This window comes from Notolabrus celidotus, chromosome 16, assembly GCF_009762535.1.
Source record: "Notolabrus celidotus isolate fNotCel1 chromosome 16, fNotCel1.pri, whole genome shotgun sequence".
NCBI lineage: Eukaryota > Metazoa > Chordata > Actinopteri > Labriformes > Labridae > Notolabrus > Notolabrus celidotus.
The window spans coordinates 10,048,536-10,066,074 of record NC_048287.1 but is presented as its reverse complement, the minus strand read 5'-3'; the positions used below and the strand labels follow the sequence as shown (position 1 = coordinate 10,066,074).

The following is a 17,539-nucleotide window of genomic DNA, read 5'->3' as shown; positions in this document are numbered from 1 at the left end:
TCCACTCCTCTCCTACTCTGGACCCACACACACAAACGGACCTTAGGACTCATTGGAAGCAAGTTAAGACTCTTGATTACATTGTGGTATCAGGAATAAATTCTTCAAGCCTTCAACCTGCCTCAGTCCCTGTGTTCTGCTCTTGGGTTCACAAGACTAGTATTTCCTAACAGCTTTTTTGTTTTTCACATCTATTTTACTGGAAGTGTCAACAGTTTGTATTCAATTCTAATGTTTTTGTGGGTCTTTTTCTCCTATTATATCTTCGTTGTAACATTTTTCTCCTCACTAAGACCTCAATCCAATCATGGCATCATAAAATAATAAAAATGACCATGTTTATCACTACAGTACTACACGACAATACATCTTAATCTTGTAACATTACTTACCATGTTAAAGACAGCCATCACTAGTATGAGAGCAGTGGTTGTCATGGTGAAAACCAATCGCAGCCAGGGATTATTGGTTACGATGATGCGGGAGGAAGTGGGGAACCAGGTTAGAGAGCAGAATGAGCCCTTTCCCCCCTGCTGAGGAAGCAAAGAAACAGAGACAGTGTTAGAACAGAGTCTGTGATTCTTAAAACTCAGGGCTGATGAAACAGATGGCCCATTTCTTAAAGTTATGCCATAAGTGGGGGTGCGTACTATAAAATCACCTGCACGGGTAAGATCACATTAACCCATGTCTTACTTATCAAAAAGTATTTTCTCTTGTGTATAAAGTGTTTTGGATTTGTTACTGACACCAAATAAGTAATATTAGTCTGAATATAAAATGTCTTCACAGTTTGAAGGAGGATGCATTAGGGCACAAGTTGCATGTATCCTGTTTGGTGGTTGTGAATGCGCTTACCATGGGGGAAAAAAGAATGAAACATATTTGATAATTAACATTAATCATTATTTATACAAAAAACAACCTTCACACAGAGCTTCAGCACACAAAAGCAGAGTGTGTCAGCCCTTTCATGGGAAACAACAGGAGACTTTATTGAAAACATGCTCAGAGATGAATTGATGGTTAGAAACCTGTCATAAAGCAGAGTGTAAAGCTGACATGTAGGTCAGACCCAAGGTTACTGATAACTCCATTAATAAGAACGCACCTTGTGTTCACAGTGATAATACTTCTTTCAGGAGCGAAATGTATTTTTAAAGGAAGAAATCATTGATTGTCTATGAATCACTTGTCAGGGGTTGTTGCAGTTGTCTCTTTACTTGTATTGGTGATTTACGGCTGTGTGTTGATTGGAGAACTAGTTTTAAAGGCATTTAAAGATGCATCAAGTCAAAGAAGCTGTGTTTTAGACTGGCAACAGATGACTTCATTAAAACACTGGTCAGCTTTTCGGAAATAGTTATAGAAAAAGTCACTGTACTGTAGCTAAACAGTTCAATTATACTTCTTGTAAAGACAAAATCTTGGCCCAGTTTCAGTTAACTTGGCTATTATTTGGGAGTATCCTGGTAAGCTAAAATTTAAGTCGAGAGAAAGGACATTTTTGTAGTTTTTACGTTGTTTGATGTTAATGCAGATCTCGTGGACAGACTTTGGTAAACTGATTTAATGTGCAGGAAAGACAAAGGTCAATTCTGGCTATTGTTAGACACAACCATTTCCATTTAAATAATAAAAAATAACACTTTTAAAACAGGACAAACATCAAACAGCCACAAATTACAAAAAACTAAAAACAGACTGGTTGATCACAGCAAAATCAGGGGCTGTAACCTTTTCTTCATTTTATAGTAGTTTTACAGTTAAGGGCCAAACTTTTCAAGGCTCTATAATTTATGAAAGGTCAATATTTCATCTTGTGATAGTACACACTAAAAACTACCAGAGGGTATCCTGTCAGCTGCTTAATATTGAAGAAGTGGTGGTTTTACAGTCTTAAGAGGTTGTGTGGGGAATTTTGCAGAAAAATTAGGCCTTCATTTTATTAAACATTCAAGTTCAGACTGGTTCATGTTGTTAAAGTAAATAATCTGATTTAATATCATAAAGACAAAGATTCAAAGATGTACTGTTTATGCTCACTCATGTATGGTTACACACATACAAACACATACAGACATATGTATAATATCATCAACCTTGTATCTCCAAAACCAGTACTTTACAGGAAGTAAGAAAATGTGTTTTTGACATAACTAAACACTGCATAAGATTCAACTACAAAAAATACTTTCATCTGTTAAATTTAGGAAGCCTATTGACAGACATGAAGGAAGATCAATAGAGTTGATGAAGGGGAAAAAATGAAATGATTAAATATGGAAATACAAGGTGACTGACTGACAGGGACAATATGACAAATGTTATTTTCAGTTTCCTTTGAATAAGTTTATTGTCATGGGCAAGTTATTGAGTATCACACATATCTCCAGAAAGACGTCAAGCCAAAAACATCATCCTGCATGAAAACTGACAGAGTCATCTGCTTAAAGGAGACTTCACTATCCATAACATTTCCATTTACACCATGTTTGTGTTTCCATATACATTTATACTGATTTAAATACTGGTTTGTGTGTTTGTGCATATATAAGTGAGCATGTGGTGTGTGTGTTTTCCTATATTTACTGATGAATCCGAGAAAACCTACCAGAATGTGACCTGCAAAGCAAAGTAGCAGGATCAAAGCCAACAGCAAGAAAGCCAGGCCAAAGGAGATCCCCAGCACCGCAGTTCTGTAACAAAAACAAACACACACACAAACACGCACACATTACTCTAATCCCAGTTGGCTCCTCTTGGCCCTCTGCAGTGCCATCCAGGCCAATAAATGTAATGAAGGTTCTAATGTATTCTGCCTCAGACCTGCAGTCCATTTACATTGAGTAAGCACAATTGTGGATTGCACAGCCACACAGTGTAGGTGATGCGTAATCACTTATGTTCATGTTTCACTTTTTCTAAGAAGGAACACAGTTTCCTGATTTAGGAACCACGCCGTCATCAATCACGTCTAAATGTGACATCAGAGCAGCAAACTGAGCACAGACAAAAGGAGTGAAAGACAAAGGTGAATTAAACAATCAATAACTACTCATGAGCTAAACTATACCCTTGGCTACCAAAGGCATTAAATCAGCACAACTGTGGATTTGTCTCCTTGTCACTAAAGAGGTGCAGCACTTTGATTCAACTGATCTACACTCTCTACCAGACATGGTGCCTTTTTATCGCAAACTGCTCTTTAGCATTCTCCCTCTTGCCCCCCTCCCTCCTCAGCGTCAGTGTGTCCCTGCTGACGAGCCAGCTGGCGTCTAATGACTTTTTCACATCAACTCGCTGCCACAGCTGGAGTGTGCTGATGCTACAGGGGGAAGTGTGGTGTAAATCCTGAGATGGGCTGCAGACTTACTTGGGCAAGACGAGGACCTGCACTATGAATATACAGCAGAATATGAGACAGGCGCAGGTCACATAGTACTTGAAGGCTGGTAACGTTGTAGATCTGTACTGTTTGGAGAAGAAAGAGCAGAATCATTGGAAATAACATAGAAACGTGATAAAACTGTATAGTGGACTATGCTGTATGTGTTCTATAAGGGAATGCTGCTTCTTGAGTGACTTTTGTTTCACTGAACTAAACATGTCTATTGATCCGTTTCCCTGGTGAACAACGCTGGCCGGTGTTTTGTATGCATTTGCCTACCTCCTTCTCCAGAGCTTTGTTGTGAAAGAACAATGAGATCCTCTGGATGTCCTCCGACTTTAACCACTGCCTGAAGACACATGTGAAACACAGTCAGACCACACAGAGTGACCAGGTTCTGTGGTGTGTTGTGTGGTATCTGGTCTATTCCCCTCTTGATACATAAGTGAATCAAATATTAATATGAGAATTATGTGTAAATATTACTATTTTAGACTGTTTTAATTATACTGAGCAATGTTTTAAAATAGCAAAGGTATGTTGAATGTAGTAGGACAAACACCTTTTATACCTATTATTCGGTCGAGACAGATGTCTGTCTAACATGAGTCTGGTTCTGCTCAAGGTTTCTGCCTGTTAAAGGAAGTTTTTCCTCACCGCTGTAAATAGATAAATACTGCAAGATGCAATGCTCATGGTGGATTAAGATTAGATAAGACTGAGTCTTATCCTGTCTTGGTGTTGGGTCTTTGTTAATAATTTCACATAGCATACAGTCTAGACCTGCTATGTTTGTTAAAGCGTCTCGAGATAACGTTTGTTGTGATTTGGCGCTATACAAATAAAGATTGATTTCCATTTTATAAATACATAACCAAATAACTAGAAGTATGTCCAATGTAACTTTTTATTGGATGTTTATTCAACTAAACTTTTTGCTATGTCTCATAATACATAAATGTCTGTATTTATTTTTATTAATTACCATTTAATATATTAACTATAAAGGATTTAAATAAACTGTTTTTGAAATACATCCATTGCATACATACTTGCAGACGTTACGTTATTTCAGAGGGTTCTGTGGTTTGAGTTTATGAAAGCATCCTTATCACACAAATGTGATTACTGCTGATTCCTCTGATCGTGATGCTTATCTTATTCAACACCGGGAGTCTCTTTATGTGAAGCAACAGTAGTTAAAAAGAGTGATGCAGACTTAATAAGATGTTGGCAGATATTTTGCATACTTCTGTGAGTTGATGCCGTCAATAGTGCGAATCATTCTCTCATTAAGTTCCTCCTCAAACCTCCTCCGTTGAGATTTGGACCTGGGTTATAAGAGATGCAGGAGAGATTTAACGTGATAACATGTGTCATGGTTGTAAAGCAGTGTATCTGCTGGCTCACCTCTCTCGTCTCTGGAAGTGGTACTGGCCCATAGGAACATCCTGAAACAGAACTTAGACAGTCAGTGCATGATGTCTGCATTTGTGTGGGTAAGACAAGAGAGCGCTGCATTGTACTCACAGTTGTGTTGATCTTGCCATTGTCTGTGGTCATGCTGTCTCTGTGGTGGAGGTTGGCGAAGGGCTTGGCTGCACCCCAGGACTCCAGGTATCGTGTCATTCTGACAGACGCCCTCATCTTCCCGCCGTCCAGGGAGGGACGAGAGCGGACGCCCAGCAGGGGGCTGTGCCTCTCAGTCTGAGAAAACCAAGAAGATGAAGAGGGAAAAGGTGTTCATTCATATTCCTGTGTGGGTTGAATGATCGATCCAGCACAGTGGGACTATGGCTGTTTTTCAAACCACCCACTACATACTACCCAAGAATGTAGTATGCAGTATGTTCTGCATACTGCGTTTGAAGGTAGTATGTAGTCTGACTGTTCTGTTGGATCTGTTCTGCAGTATTCTGGGTCAGGCGTCGCTGGATTTTCAGTTTCGGAAAGTGGAAGTAAACAGCGTCCAAGCTGATAGAGAAACTGCTTCTTTAGCATCACTTCTGATTTAAAAAGTTAGGAATTGGTTTATATGGTATTTAATAATTTTCACAGCACCTAAAAATTGAGCGCTTCCCATCATATATGGATAAAAAGAAGAAGTGGAATGTTAGCACTTTGTATTGTGGGAAACAGTATGCGATGGAGACTGGTTTGCTGCATACTATGTTATTAGTTTTTTTTATCACTGTTATAAAACAAACAATCAAATGTATTGATTTTTTGTATTGCAAAATGTTTCTACTTATATTTCGTATATGGAAATAATAATAAAACACTCTCGCAGGTACGCAGTGTGAGTTGGTTACCATAAGAAATTCCAATAATGCCTAGACGGAAGTTCAGCTAACTGTAAACTAACCGTCATCAGCTCTCCTCTCTGCAGCTTTGACGACTATATTTCAACATCAAGCCTCTAAAAACGCAGGTTAGATAAAGAGTCTTGTAGATAGTTTGTCTCTTTAGCTTTCTTGATAGAGCAGCTTTGTTAAATTCCTTTAAAATTACATAAATGAGTTGATGGATGCCAAAATTCTCACTGTTAAAGTTGACTGAACATATGTTAATATGTTTGTCAATCGCTTTCCAACGCCACACTGTACAATACGGGACACCGTTTGTAAAGTTGTGCATACTGAAAATAACAGCAACACTTCTCCACATAAGGTCTAAAACGTCTAAGGTCATCACATTGAGGGGATTATTTATGAGCATTTTCACATCTCTTTTTGTTGTGACAAATATATGTAAGATATAATCTGAAAGACTATGGTTTGGATATCTGTATCCCTTTACTAAGCTTTTATTTTGGTACTTCCACTGGGGGACACTGTGAATTGTGTTCCTTACTTTGTGACTTACTAATTAAATCCAAAGTAGGCAGTTAACATAAACATGAACTTTGATCTGAGCAGACCAATTAAGGTTACAGCAGGAACTCATCAGTGTGGTGAAATGAGCATGAGTTATTTTATTTGCAATGAATTCCAAACCTATCTTTTCAGTGACAGACATCTATCTTTAGAGGATACATTTACTGTGTTGTTGTTGTGTTGACACTCAAACATCATGAGACGTTTTTTTATTCAAACTCTGCTCAGCAAACTAACATGTAAGTATGCACCAAGGACCAAAAGATGATAAAACACAATGAGACAGTGATAGAACAACACTTGCTGTTTGAAACACATTATATAGCTTTCTACAAAGACTGCATGTACAAAGCATCATTTTTTCTGAAAAACATGCTCAGACTAACAGAGTTTACTGTAAAAAAGGACTTGGTTCTTTGGGAACAGTGGTCAATTGACAGCTCTTGACATTTGTTACCAGCCTGACAACACTTTAGGCCGCTTAAAACACTTATGGAGAATGAAGTTGTTCTCTTTTTATCCCGGCTGAGTGCTTTCCTCTGACAAACACAGCACCATTTCACTGCTGACAAAAACACTACCATGCATTAAGCCATACAGAGTACAGTTTTGTCTTTTTTCCGCAACACTGTAAAAAACACGGATAATCTGTGTTAGACAGATGATTTCTCCGGTTCCATTCCCTGGGTGGTTTATCTCAATTGCTGATAGAGACAGGTGTTGTGACTCACCAAACATGAACCCATGAGAACTGAAATAGACCACTGTCCGTAATGTCAGTGTTCATTTCCTGCGGGTGCACTGAACAGCTCTGACAGTGACAATCAATGTCAATGACAGCGGAGATGACACCTACTGCGTTCCACGCTCCATATTTGGCCATGATCCATTCATGAAACAAACACAGCCTTTCACCAACATCTGATCGGTTATTGAAAAGCTATCTGCTTCATAAACACCCTGAGGACAAGGAGCAGCGATCTGTCATACTTCCTGTAAGGTCATTATGTCATAAAAGGACATGTAATAAAACAGAGCAGGTTAATTAGGCCTGTACTTACATATGATATTATACACTGCAGACACCAGAGAGTGGTATTAAACAGCCAGATGATCACATGCAGCTTGCATGATCGCCAAAAGACCCAAACCTGAAAACAACTACCAGAGTAACAACTACATAGAATATGTCATGAAAGATATGCTCATGAACTCAACTTTTTCTGACTTTACACATGACAAACAAACATGCTCAATTCCTTACAAATGCAACTTTTTAAAATACCAATAACTTTTAGTACTGAGTTATAAGATCAAGGTAAGTAAACCTCTGTCAAGCTCCTTCATGAGGAAATCAGAAGATGAAAATGTAAAGAGGAGCAGATTTGGATCCTGAAAAGTCTTAGTGACTTTTTTGGCTCACTGATGTGACTTTTGACAATCCAAAAAGATTCACAATGAGCTTTGACCAAAGCAGAAAGTGGACATAAAAAATGCCAGACAGGGGGGAAAAGAGGCATTAATGTAAGAATCTATCAGGGTTGGTGCATCTTGGCCATAAACTGTATAAATAAATGAACGTAGCATCCTTGACGACACCCATCTGTTTCCGAAGCGCTGTTTTGAAGCCTATTGTCAGCCGGTGCCATATTGGAAATGCTGAACACAACCAAACTTTGTCCGCCAGTGTGAGGTAAAGAGGCGGGCCTTTAGTCTTTTTGCTAATAGCTACAGGATGCCCGCCTGTCAATCAAGTCAGCCAAGCCCTTATTTGGGCAGAACTCTTAAGTTTAATATCTTCTAACAATACTGAGTTATAAGAAAATTCATCCCTGTACAGTGCCTGCCGATAGAGAGATGAGCTATTCAAACCAGAACAGTTTTTTGTACCAGGCTGTAATCATGTTTATTTCTGCTGTAAAAATCGTCTTTTTTGAACGGGTGTGTATGTGGTTTCCGGTGTTTCTGCAGCCAGTGTCAAGTGGACACTCAATGTACTGCAGTTTTTAGCACTTTCGCATAGGCTTCATATTTGAGACTGGAGGTTGCCTCTTGATCTTGAATAGGTAATGGAGGGATTAGGAGGGTAAAGGATTGAAAAAAAAGATTTTTAATTTACAGTCCGGATACCAGCAACACATTTTGCATTGAGATGTTCTCTGTAAGTTTACAAAACTGTATAAACTCCTATAAATCCTCAAACTGTGTCCTGGTTTGACGAGTGGATCTGCAAAATGTTGCAGGAAACACAGTATAAATCCACACTACAACACACACTTCCTCAAGCAGTGACAAGGAACATAAAACACTCTACTCAAGCTAAAGCTGACTTTACACACCTGATGTGGTTAATTTCAGAAGATACTTGTTCTGCTTCATTTCTTCAAACTTCTTTCCCTAAACTTCATATCATGATGTCAAAAATTGTCTAGCTGCCTATTGTGCTCTTGGCAGAATGAAAAGGTGGCGTGGGATCTTTTGTGTTTAACCTGACCTGCAAATCGAAACGTTTCTAAAGTAGTGGTGCTGAAAATAGACCCTAACAGTTCTGCATTTAGGCTCATTATGTCATCACGACCCAGAACACCTGCCATAGGCAGTAAGTGCCTCTGCAAACCAACAACGTCTGTGAGTATATATTCAAACATGATCAAAAATGATAGTTTATTCTGCATAATTTTCATATCCAAATAGTAATTATCTATAGACAAAAACTTTCAGCAGGGGTGCAAAACTTAAACACTCACAATCAGTAACTACAGAAAAATCAAGTAATAAAACAAACAGCTGTGACCAAAACTGAATGTTGTAATTGTCGTGTTGCTTTTGTTCAGTTTTGATTGCCTTTGTGTTGTTTGATTTCCTGTCATATAGTTGTAGGTTTACCTTGTGTTTCATTGGCCTATATTCTGTATTAGTCGTAAGTTCTTAAGTCTTATTTGTGTCTCTCAGTACCTTGTCCTGTGTTGTATTCCTTGTGTGTTTCTAGTCCATTGTGTTTCCTGTTTTATTTTGTATTTCTTGCTCCCTGTGTGTCTGGTTTAGTTTTACTTCCTGCTCTTGTGTGTTTCCCTCCACTTTGATTGCTCTCATTAGTTTCACCTGTGTCCATACCTGTTGCTCGTTACCCTGTGTATCATTTCTATGGCCCAATCTCAATATCCACCTTCAAGCACTCACTGACTTTGAGACGCATTCCCGCTAAGTCTGTGAGGGCTTAGGGTTGTCCCACTGTGAAATCATCAAGTGTGTGAGGGATCTCTCACTGACTTTTTGAGCCCTTTATGCCCCCTTTCCATAAGTGGGCATTTGTGCAGACTTAGCGTAAGGGAATTACCCAGAGTTCATAGCATTGTGACGTGAAACACGGGATTCCTAGGGGAAGCCCACGAGCATGGAAAGGCAAACAAGCACCGTAACATGGAAATAAAAAAAAAGTGCGACAGTAAAACAGAAGCATGAAAGTTTCAATGAAATTTGTTGAAGTTTACCTGTAAGTATAAATATAGAAAACAGCCTTAATCTATTTATCTTCACATATATGTGTATACAGTAGCCTATAATTCATACATTTGTAGTTATATAGCCTATTTATATATTTTAAATGTTGTGATTAAGCAGTCTGTACGGTAAGAGACTGAATCACATGACAGTCAGTCCCTTAAGCGCCTTGAATTTGAGGAAAGTCAAAATTGTGCAATACACATTTCTAATATCGCTAGGATGAGCTGCTGGCGTCATGCAGGTCACGTGAGAAGTCGCAAAGTGCTGTCCCATTCTAGTTCTAGAGTTTGAGCCCTTACAGCCTCCTGCCATCAATCACTTTCCAGCTGACGTCAATTAAGTCAAGAAGGGCTCAGGGCTTAGGGAGGACATTGAGATTGGGCCTCTGTTTCCCCTCTCCTGTGTTAGTTTATTGTGTGTCCTGTCCCCATGTTGTTCCTTGTGGCTTTCCCTACGGTTCTTGGATTTTGTGTTTTGTGTACTTGTTGTTAACAGTAAGTTTTTATCTATCTCTTTTTGATCATTAAACCCTTTTCTCTGTACCTTTGTTTGCCTTCTCAAATGTGAAAAAAACTAGTTATTTAAGATTAACTGCAGTGCTGTTTGGCTGGGAGTCAGTATAGAACTTAATGGACTTTCTGTTTTCATATTAATACAGGGTTCCCACTCTTTTCCAGAGATCATTTTCCAGGACATTTTCTAAATTCTAAATTTAGTTCCTAAATAGTCTAATATGTTCCTCTCAGTGGAAGTCTACATTGAAAGACATGTAGTCTATGGCTATCAATGAAATCATCTCTTACATACTTAAAAATGATGGCAACTTGATAATAGAATAATGCAACCACAGCTGTACAGCACTTCACTTTATTAGTGCAACCAAGTAACAATGATGGGCAACATCTCAGCTTTCTCTTTTCTCCAAAAATATAAAATGAGCGAAGAAAAAAACAAAAGAGCCAGCAAAGGAATCAGGAAGCTGCCTTACTGAAATAATTAAATAATAATAATGATCAGAGGACCAGTGCATTAATGACCTAAATAGAACTGAATGACAAAAATGGCCACAAATGTTTCTCAACTCAAACTCAAAATATACCTGCTTAATCATGATATTCATCCTGCTAAGTGGTCGATATAAAACAAAACAATGTCACGTTTTTTTATTTGAGTTAAACTCTGAAAAAATCTCACTGGTGTAAAGACGCACTCTGTATTTGAAGATCTCTCAGATATTTAAAAAAAAGTAAACTGTCTTCCTGCATGGCGATGTCTGTTATGATCAGTGATGTCTACAACGTGGAGTTTCTGTGCAGCTGTGTCGCTCTTTTTGTTCCGTTTGTTTTCACTATCGGGAGTTTGCACTCCTGCTAACTAAAGCAGGGGTTCTCAAACTCTTTGGAGCCAGGGACCCCTTACAGGTGAGAAGATAGTCCAAGGACCCCCTCATAATTGTAACACAGATTAAGCACATTAGTGATGTGTCATGATCAAAAGCTGCGGCTCTGAGAGACGATGCTTTATAGTGAATCAGAAGAGCCGGCTCGCATTGAGAGAGAGCCGACTCCCAGTTTGTTCCTTTCCCTGCTTAGCTCTCACAGTGCTCAGCCCCAGCTCTGCTCACAGCAGAACTTTGTTTTGATTGGTCAGCATGGCGGCCATGCGGCCAATCACATGTGAGGATATAGGATACAGGTGATGGAGGGAAGGCTGTGTATCGTGGCTACATCTGTTCCTTCTGAGAGGGTTAGGGTTAGGGTTCTTCTCAAAGACCGGGCAAATACTCACTGAGAGGAGAAACCGGATCAGACCATCCAAGCTGAGGACATTAATAATGTTTGATCCAGTTTGGTTCTGGTTCTGTTTGTTTGAGTAGGTTCTGTTTCTGTTTGCTTGAGTTTAGTTCTGGTTTTGGTTCAGTTTGCTTGAGTTCGGTTCTGGTTCTGTTCTGGTACGGTTCTGGTTCGGTTCTGTTCTGGTTCTGTTCTGGTTCGGTTCTGGTTTGGTACTGTTCTGGTTCGATTCTGGTTCAAGTCTGGTTCGGTTCTGGTTCGGTTCTGTTCTAGTTCTTTTCTGGTTTGGTTCTGGTTCGGTACTGTTGTGGTTCGATTCTAGTTCAAGTCTGGTTCGGTTCTGGTTCGGTTCTGTTCTGGTTCGATTCTGGTTCAAGTCTGGTTCGGTTCTAGTTCGGTCCCACTACGGTTCTGGTTCGGTTCTGATTCGGTTCTGGTGTGGTTCTGGTATGGCTCTGGTTCGGTTTGGTTCCGGTTCGGTTCCAGTTCGGTTCTGGTACGGTTCTGGTTCAGTTCTGGTTCGGGTCTGGTTCGGTTCTGGTCTGGTTCTGTTCTAGTTCTGTTCTGGTTCGGTTCTGGTTCGGTACTGTTCTGGTTCGATTCTAGTTCAAGTCTGGTTCGGTTCTGGTTCGGTTCTGTTCTGGTTCGATTCTGGTTCAAGTCTGGTTCGGTTCTGGTTCGGTTCCGGTACGGTTCTGGTTCGGTTCTGATTCGGTTCTGGTATGGTTCTGGTATGGCTCTGGTTCGGTTCGGATCCGGTTCGGTTCCGGTTCGGTTCTGGTACGGTTCTTGTTCGGTTCTGGTTTGGGTCTGGTTCGGTTCTGGTTTGGTTCTGGTTCAAGTCTGGTTCGGTTCTGGTACGGTTCTGGTTCGGTTCGGTTCAGGTTCAGGTTCTGGTTCTGGTTCGGTTCGGTTCCGGTTCGGCTCAGGTTCAGTTCTTGTATGGTTCTGGTTCTGTTCTGGTTCGGGTTTGTTTCGGTTTTGTTTCGGTTCTGGTTGAGTTTGATTCTGGTTCTGTATGCTTAAATTTAGTTTTGGTTCTAAACCTAATCCTAACCCTAACCCTAATCACAACCCTAACCCTAACCCTAATCACAACCCTAACCCTAACCCTAATCTCAACCCTAACCCTAATCACAACCCTAATCACAACCCTAACCCTAATCACAACCCTAACCACAACCCTAACCCTAATCTCAACCCTAACCCTAACCCTAATCTCAACCCTAACCCTAATCACAACCCTAATCACAACCCTAACCCTAATCACAACCCTAACCCTAATCACAACCCTAACCCTAATCTCAACCCTAACCCTAACTCTAATCACAACCCTAACCCTAACCACAACCCTAACCCTAATCACAACCCTAACCCTAATCACAACCCTAACCCTAACCCTAATCACAACCCTAACCCATCATAACCCTAACCCTAACCCTAATCTCAACCCTAACCCTAATCACAACCCTAACCCTAACCCTAATCAAAACCCTAACCCTAACCCTAATCACAACCCTAACCCTAACCCTAATCACAACCCTAACCCTAATCACAACCCTAACCCTAACCCTAATCACAACCCTAACCCTAACCCTAATCACAACCCTAACCCTAACCCTAATCACAACCCTAACCCTAATCACAACCCTAACCCTAACCCTAACCCTAATCACAACCCTAACCCTAACCCTAATCACAACCCTAACCCTAATCACAACCCTAACCCTAACCCTAATCACAACCCTAACCCTAATCACAACCCTAACCCTAACCACAACCCTAACCCTAATCACAACCCTAACCCTAATCACAGACCTAACCCTAACCCTAATCACAACCCTAACCCTAACCCTAATCACAACCTTAACCCTAATCACAACCCTAATCACAACCCTAACCCTAACCCTAATCACAACCCTAACCCTAACCCTAATCACAACCCTAACCCTAACCCTAATCACAACCCTAACCCTAACCCTAATCATAACCCTAATCACAACCCTAACCCTAACCACAACCCTAACCCTAATCACAACCCTAACCCTAATCACAGACCTAACCCTAACCCTAATCACAACCCTAACCCTAACCCTAATCACAACCCTAACCCTAATCTCAACCCTAACCCTAATCACAACCCTAACCCTAACCCTAATCACAACCCTAACCCTAACCCTAATCACAACCTTAACCCTAATCACAACCCTAATCACAACCCTAACCCTAACCCTAATCACAACCCTAACCCTAACCCTAATCATAACACTAATCACAACCCTAACCCTAACTCTAATCACAACCCTAACCCTAATCATAACCCTAACCCTTATCATAACCCTAATCACAACCCTAACCCTAATCACAACCCTAACCCTTATCATAACACTAATCACAACCCTAACCCTAATCACAACCCTAACCCTAACCACAACCCTAACCCTAATCACAACCCTAACCCTCATCACAACCCTAACCCTAATCACAACCCTAACCCTAATCACAACCCTAACCCTAATCAGAACCCTAACCCTAACCCTAATCACAACCCTAACCCTAATCACAACCCTAACCCTAATCACAACCCTAACCCTAATCACAACCCTAACCCTAATCAGAACCCTAACCCTAACCCTAATCAGAACCCTAACCCTAACCCTTATCACAACCCTAGCCCTAATCAGAACCGTAACCCTAATCACAACCCTAACCCTAATCACAACCCTAACCCTAATCACAACCCTAACCCTAATCACAACCCTAACCCTAATCACAACCCTAACCCTAATCACAACCCTTACCCTAATCACAACCCTAACCCTAACCCTAATCACAACCCTAACCCTAATCACAACCTTAACCCTAACCCTAATCACAACCCTAACCCTAATCTCAACCTTAACCCTAACCCTAATCACAACCCTAACCCTAATCACAACCTTAACCCTAACCCTAATCACAACCCTAACCCTAATCACAACCCTAACCCTAACCCTAATCACAACCCTTACCCTAATCACAACCCTAACCCTAACCCTAGGATCAGGGTGAGAATGATTTTGTAACAGAATAAATGCACACCATTGGTCAATTATAAGTCTTCTCATAAAAACACAGTTAAAGGCTTTTCAACACAAACCATTATTTTTTGCAAAGTTAAGGTAAAACATACGGCTACTAAAGATCCTAAATTAACAGCTGTTCGGGAGTCGAAAGAGCCGGCTCTTCTTTGGGAGCCGAGTTAAAAGAGCCGGCTCTCTGAAAGGAGCTGAACTTCCCATCACTAAAGCACATGCTTACTACCATTTGCACTCTTAGTTCCCCTTGGAACTATTTGTATTGTAAAAGGTATCAATGTAAATCCTTCAGACCTGTACCATAGTGATAAACAGATAACACTTCAGTTTGAATCAAGTAAATCCCACCTGTATCCTTTAAAACAGAGGGTCATTTCATTCCTTGTGGACTCAACATGACAGCATTTATACTTTTCAAGTAATTGATCTTAAACGCTTTCAGAAAATTAACAGTAGCAAGACTCACGTATCCCTTCGAGCCACCAAATGGTATCATAACAATGGTGCATATGCTGTTTTTAATGACACAAACACTTATCATTTATTAGAAATGTATTCAAATTATTTCACGGACCCCCACGCTATGGTTCATGGCCCCCCAGGGGTCCCAGGACCCCACTTTGAGAACAACTGAGATAGAGTACGGTAATTGAGCCAAATGTACCATAAAACATAAACAATATACCCCTGTTTTCTGTGAATGCATGATTATGAAGTGAAGGAGAAAAGATGTGAAAAAAGTTGTGCAGTGTTGCTGTCTTTTCCAGCACAGCGTGCACTCAACTTTCAATGAATGGGGATGTGTTTTGTTAATAGATTTAGTTTTTTAGTGCTAGCATCTATGTTCCCTTGTGGCTGTTGATAACAACGTTGGTTTGGAGGTCTTAGGGCAGAGAAATTCAATCAACTAGATAATGGAGTGAGATGTGATTTATAAGTGAATTTATTGCAGGCCCTTCAGGACCAACAGTAAGTGGAAAACTCTGTGGGGCAGCAAAATATAAGAAAAATCTAATTGAACAGGCTTCTGAGGTACAGTATATCAGTCTGGACTCAAGTGTTGGACCTTTACTGTCAATATATTAACACCTACATTACAGATCAACTAGTTCATCAGAGACATACTGATGTGATCCACCCATTCAGTGACAATAGCCCTTATTTTCTTCCTCTTCTTGAGTCAATGAAAGCCTTTCAGTGGGGCATTCTGTACGGTGTTACTGTACCCAGCTATGTGCCACATGTAGTGTTGACTCATTCAATAGTATGTTTGTCTAACATCTAACTGACATGATCTGGATAATGTTCCACATGGGTTGAGATGTCGAAGCGTCCTCATGATTGTCTCCCTTTTGTCATGGAGTCCATGTTTTTTCTTTAATGTCAGCCACATTTTATAGTCACACATCTATCCAGGATGTTCAACAAACTCTGAATCCAACCCTGAACTCTGACTTGATTTACCCTCAGAGAGGAAACTCTCTGAGTTTTCAGTTTCAGCACATCTGATTTGAGTTAGCTCGATTAACTCTGAGTAGGTTCACTCTGAGTTCAGCGCGTGCACCACAACTATAAAAAGACAACATGAACGGAGCTCAGATGCTACGATTCACTATGGCAACAGCTGACAAAAAGAGGTCCGCCTACATCACCCTTGTGGAATTAGAAACTCTCATGTGCACATACAACAAGTTTAAACATATTTTCAGAAGCAAGAGAGAGAGAGGCAGTGTGGGAGAAACTATTGCTCAGGTCAATGCATATGCTTGAATGTAATCTGATTATTTTATAATTAGTTACGCTGAAAATATTACAGGTGAAAACTGGGGGAATTGTATTAAACCTAAAAAATTTTTTGTTTTGATGCAATCCTGGTGGAGAAAGGGAACTTTGAAGCAGCTGTAGATTAAAAATAGCCACAACAGAAGAATAAAATAGAAAATATTGCATATGAGCGTATCAATAATCGGTAAATATAGTGATGTAAGACTTGTTAAAGCTGGGGTTGGTAATCTCAGAAAACTAGCATGAATTTCAATGTAGCATTTCCTCATGACTTCGTCTAACCCCTCCCCTCCTCCCCTCGGAGCTCCTCCAAAACGACGCCCCCCAGCTCACATGCACAAGAGAGACAAGAGGAGAAGTTTTTCATTCATTCAAACATTGATTGTTTCTTTGTTGGTTGGCGTGTTCACGGCCGACAGGGACCGTTTAGTAAAGCACAACGTGTTCACAAATCGGCTCGTCATCACTACAGCGTCCAGACGGACGCTACAATACATATACATTTTCTGTAGGACTTACTATATGTCATACATTCTTTTGCTTGTCAGAGCCCCGTGGTGAGGGCTTTTTAGACTCTGATCCGGACTACAGTCCTCAGCAAAGCACCTCATCGGGTCAGAGGGGACAGGCCCGAGGTCGAGCGAGAGGGGCAGTCAATAGAGTCAGGGGAAGCAGAGGCAGGAGACAGGGACTTGGAGGAGTACATGCCAGGGAAATGTACAGAGGCGGGCAGAACAGAAGGACAGGATTTGATTGGTTTAAAATTTTGGGACCCAAAAACGGTGATTGGTTGGTGTTTTCCCAGGTTTACTCCGGCTGTAGATAGCAGCTTTTTTGCACTCTTTTAAAAACACATTATGTATTGATTGCCATCAGGACATAAAGATCATTTTAACTAGTATGACAAAAAGTGTATGTAAATCAGACAACTAACCCCAGCTTTAAGATCATACAGACACAATAGAAAGTAAAGAAAAGCGATAACACTCCAATAGGTCGGCTTGATTTCTTGAAATAATAAAATATCCAATATCTAGGGTTAAAGATCCTCTCTCCACACAAACGCACCCCCTTCAACTTTCGGCACCTTGATAAAAGGACATGCCATTATGT

The 17,539-nt window shown here is 40.4% G+C and overlaps 1 protein-coding gene across 5 annotated transcripts in view; it reads right to left on the bottom strand.

Annotated features, from left to right (window-relative positions):
- Nucleotides 1-17,539, bottom strand: part of adcy2b (adenylate cyclase 2b (brain)) — a 68,137-nt gene that overhangs the window by 13,455 nt on the left and 37,143 nt on the right. For all 5 annotated transcript variants that reach the window (XM_034705622.1, XM_034705619.1, XM_034705620.1 and 2 more), the window contains 7 exons: nucleotides 4,922-5,098; nucleotides 4,802-4,842; nucleotides 4,642-4,722; nucleotides 3,671-3,740; nucleotides 3,377-3,474; nucleotides 2,615-2,699; nucleotides 393-533 (listed from right to left, as the gene is read on the bottom strand). In XM_034705622.1, coding sequence (XP_034561513.1) covers nucleotides 393-533; nucleotides 2,615-2,699; nucleotides 3,377-3,474; nucleotides 3,671-3,740; nucleotides 4,642-4,722; nucleotides 4,802-4,842; nucleotides 4,922-5,098 — 693 coding nt within the window. The remainder of the gene's footprint in view (nucleotides 1-392; nucleotides 534-2,614; nucleotides 2,700-3,376; nucleotides 3,475-3,670; nucleotides 3,741-4,641; nucleotides 4,723-4,801; nucleotides 4,843-4,921; nucleotides 5,099-17,539) is intronic.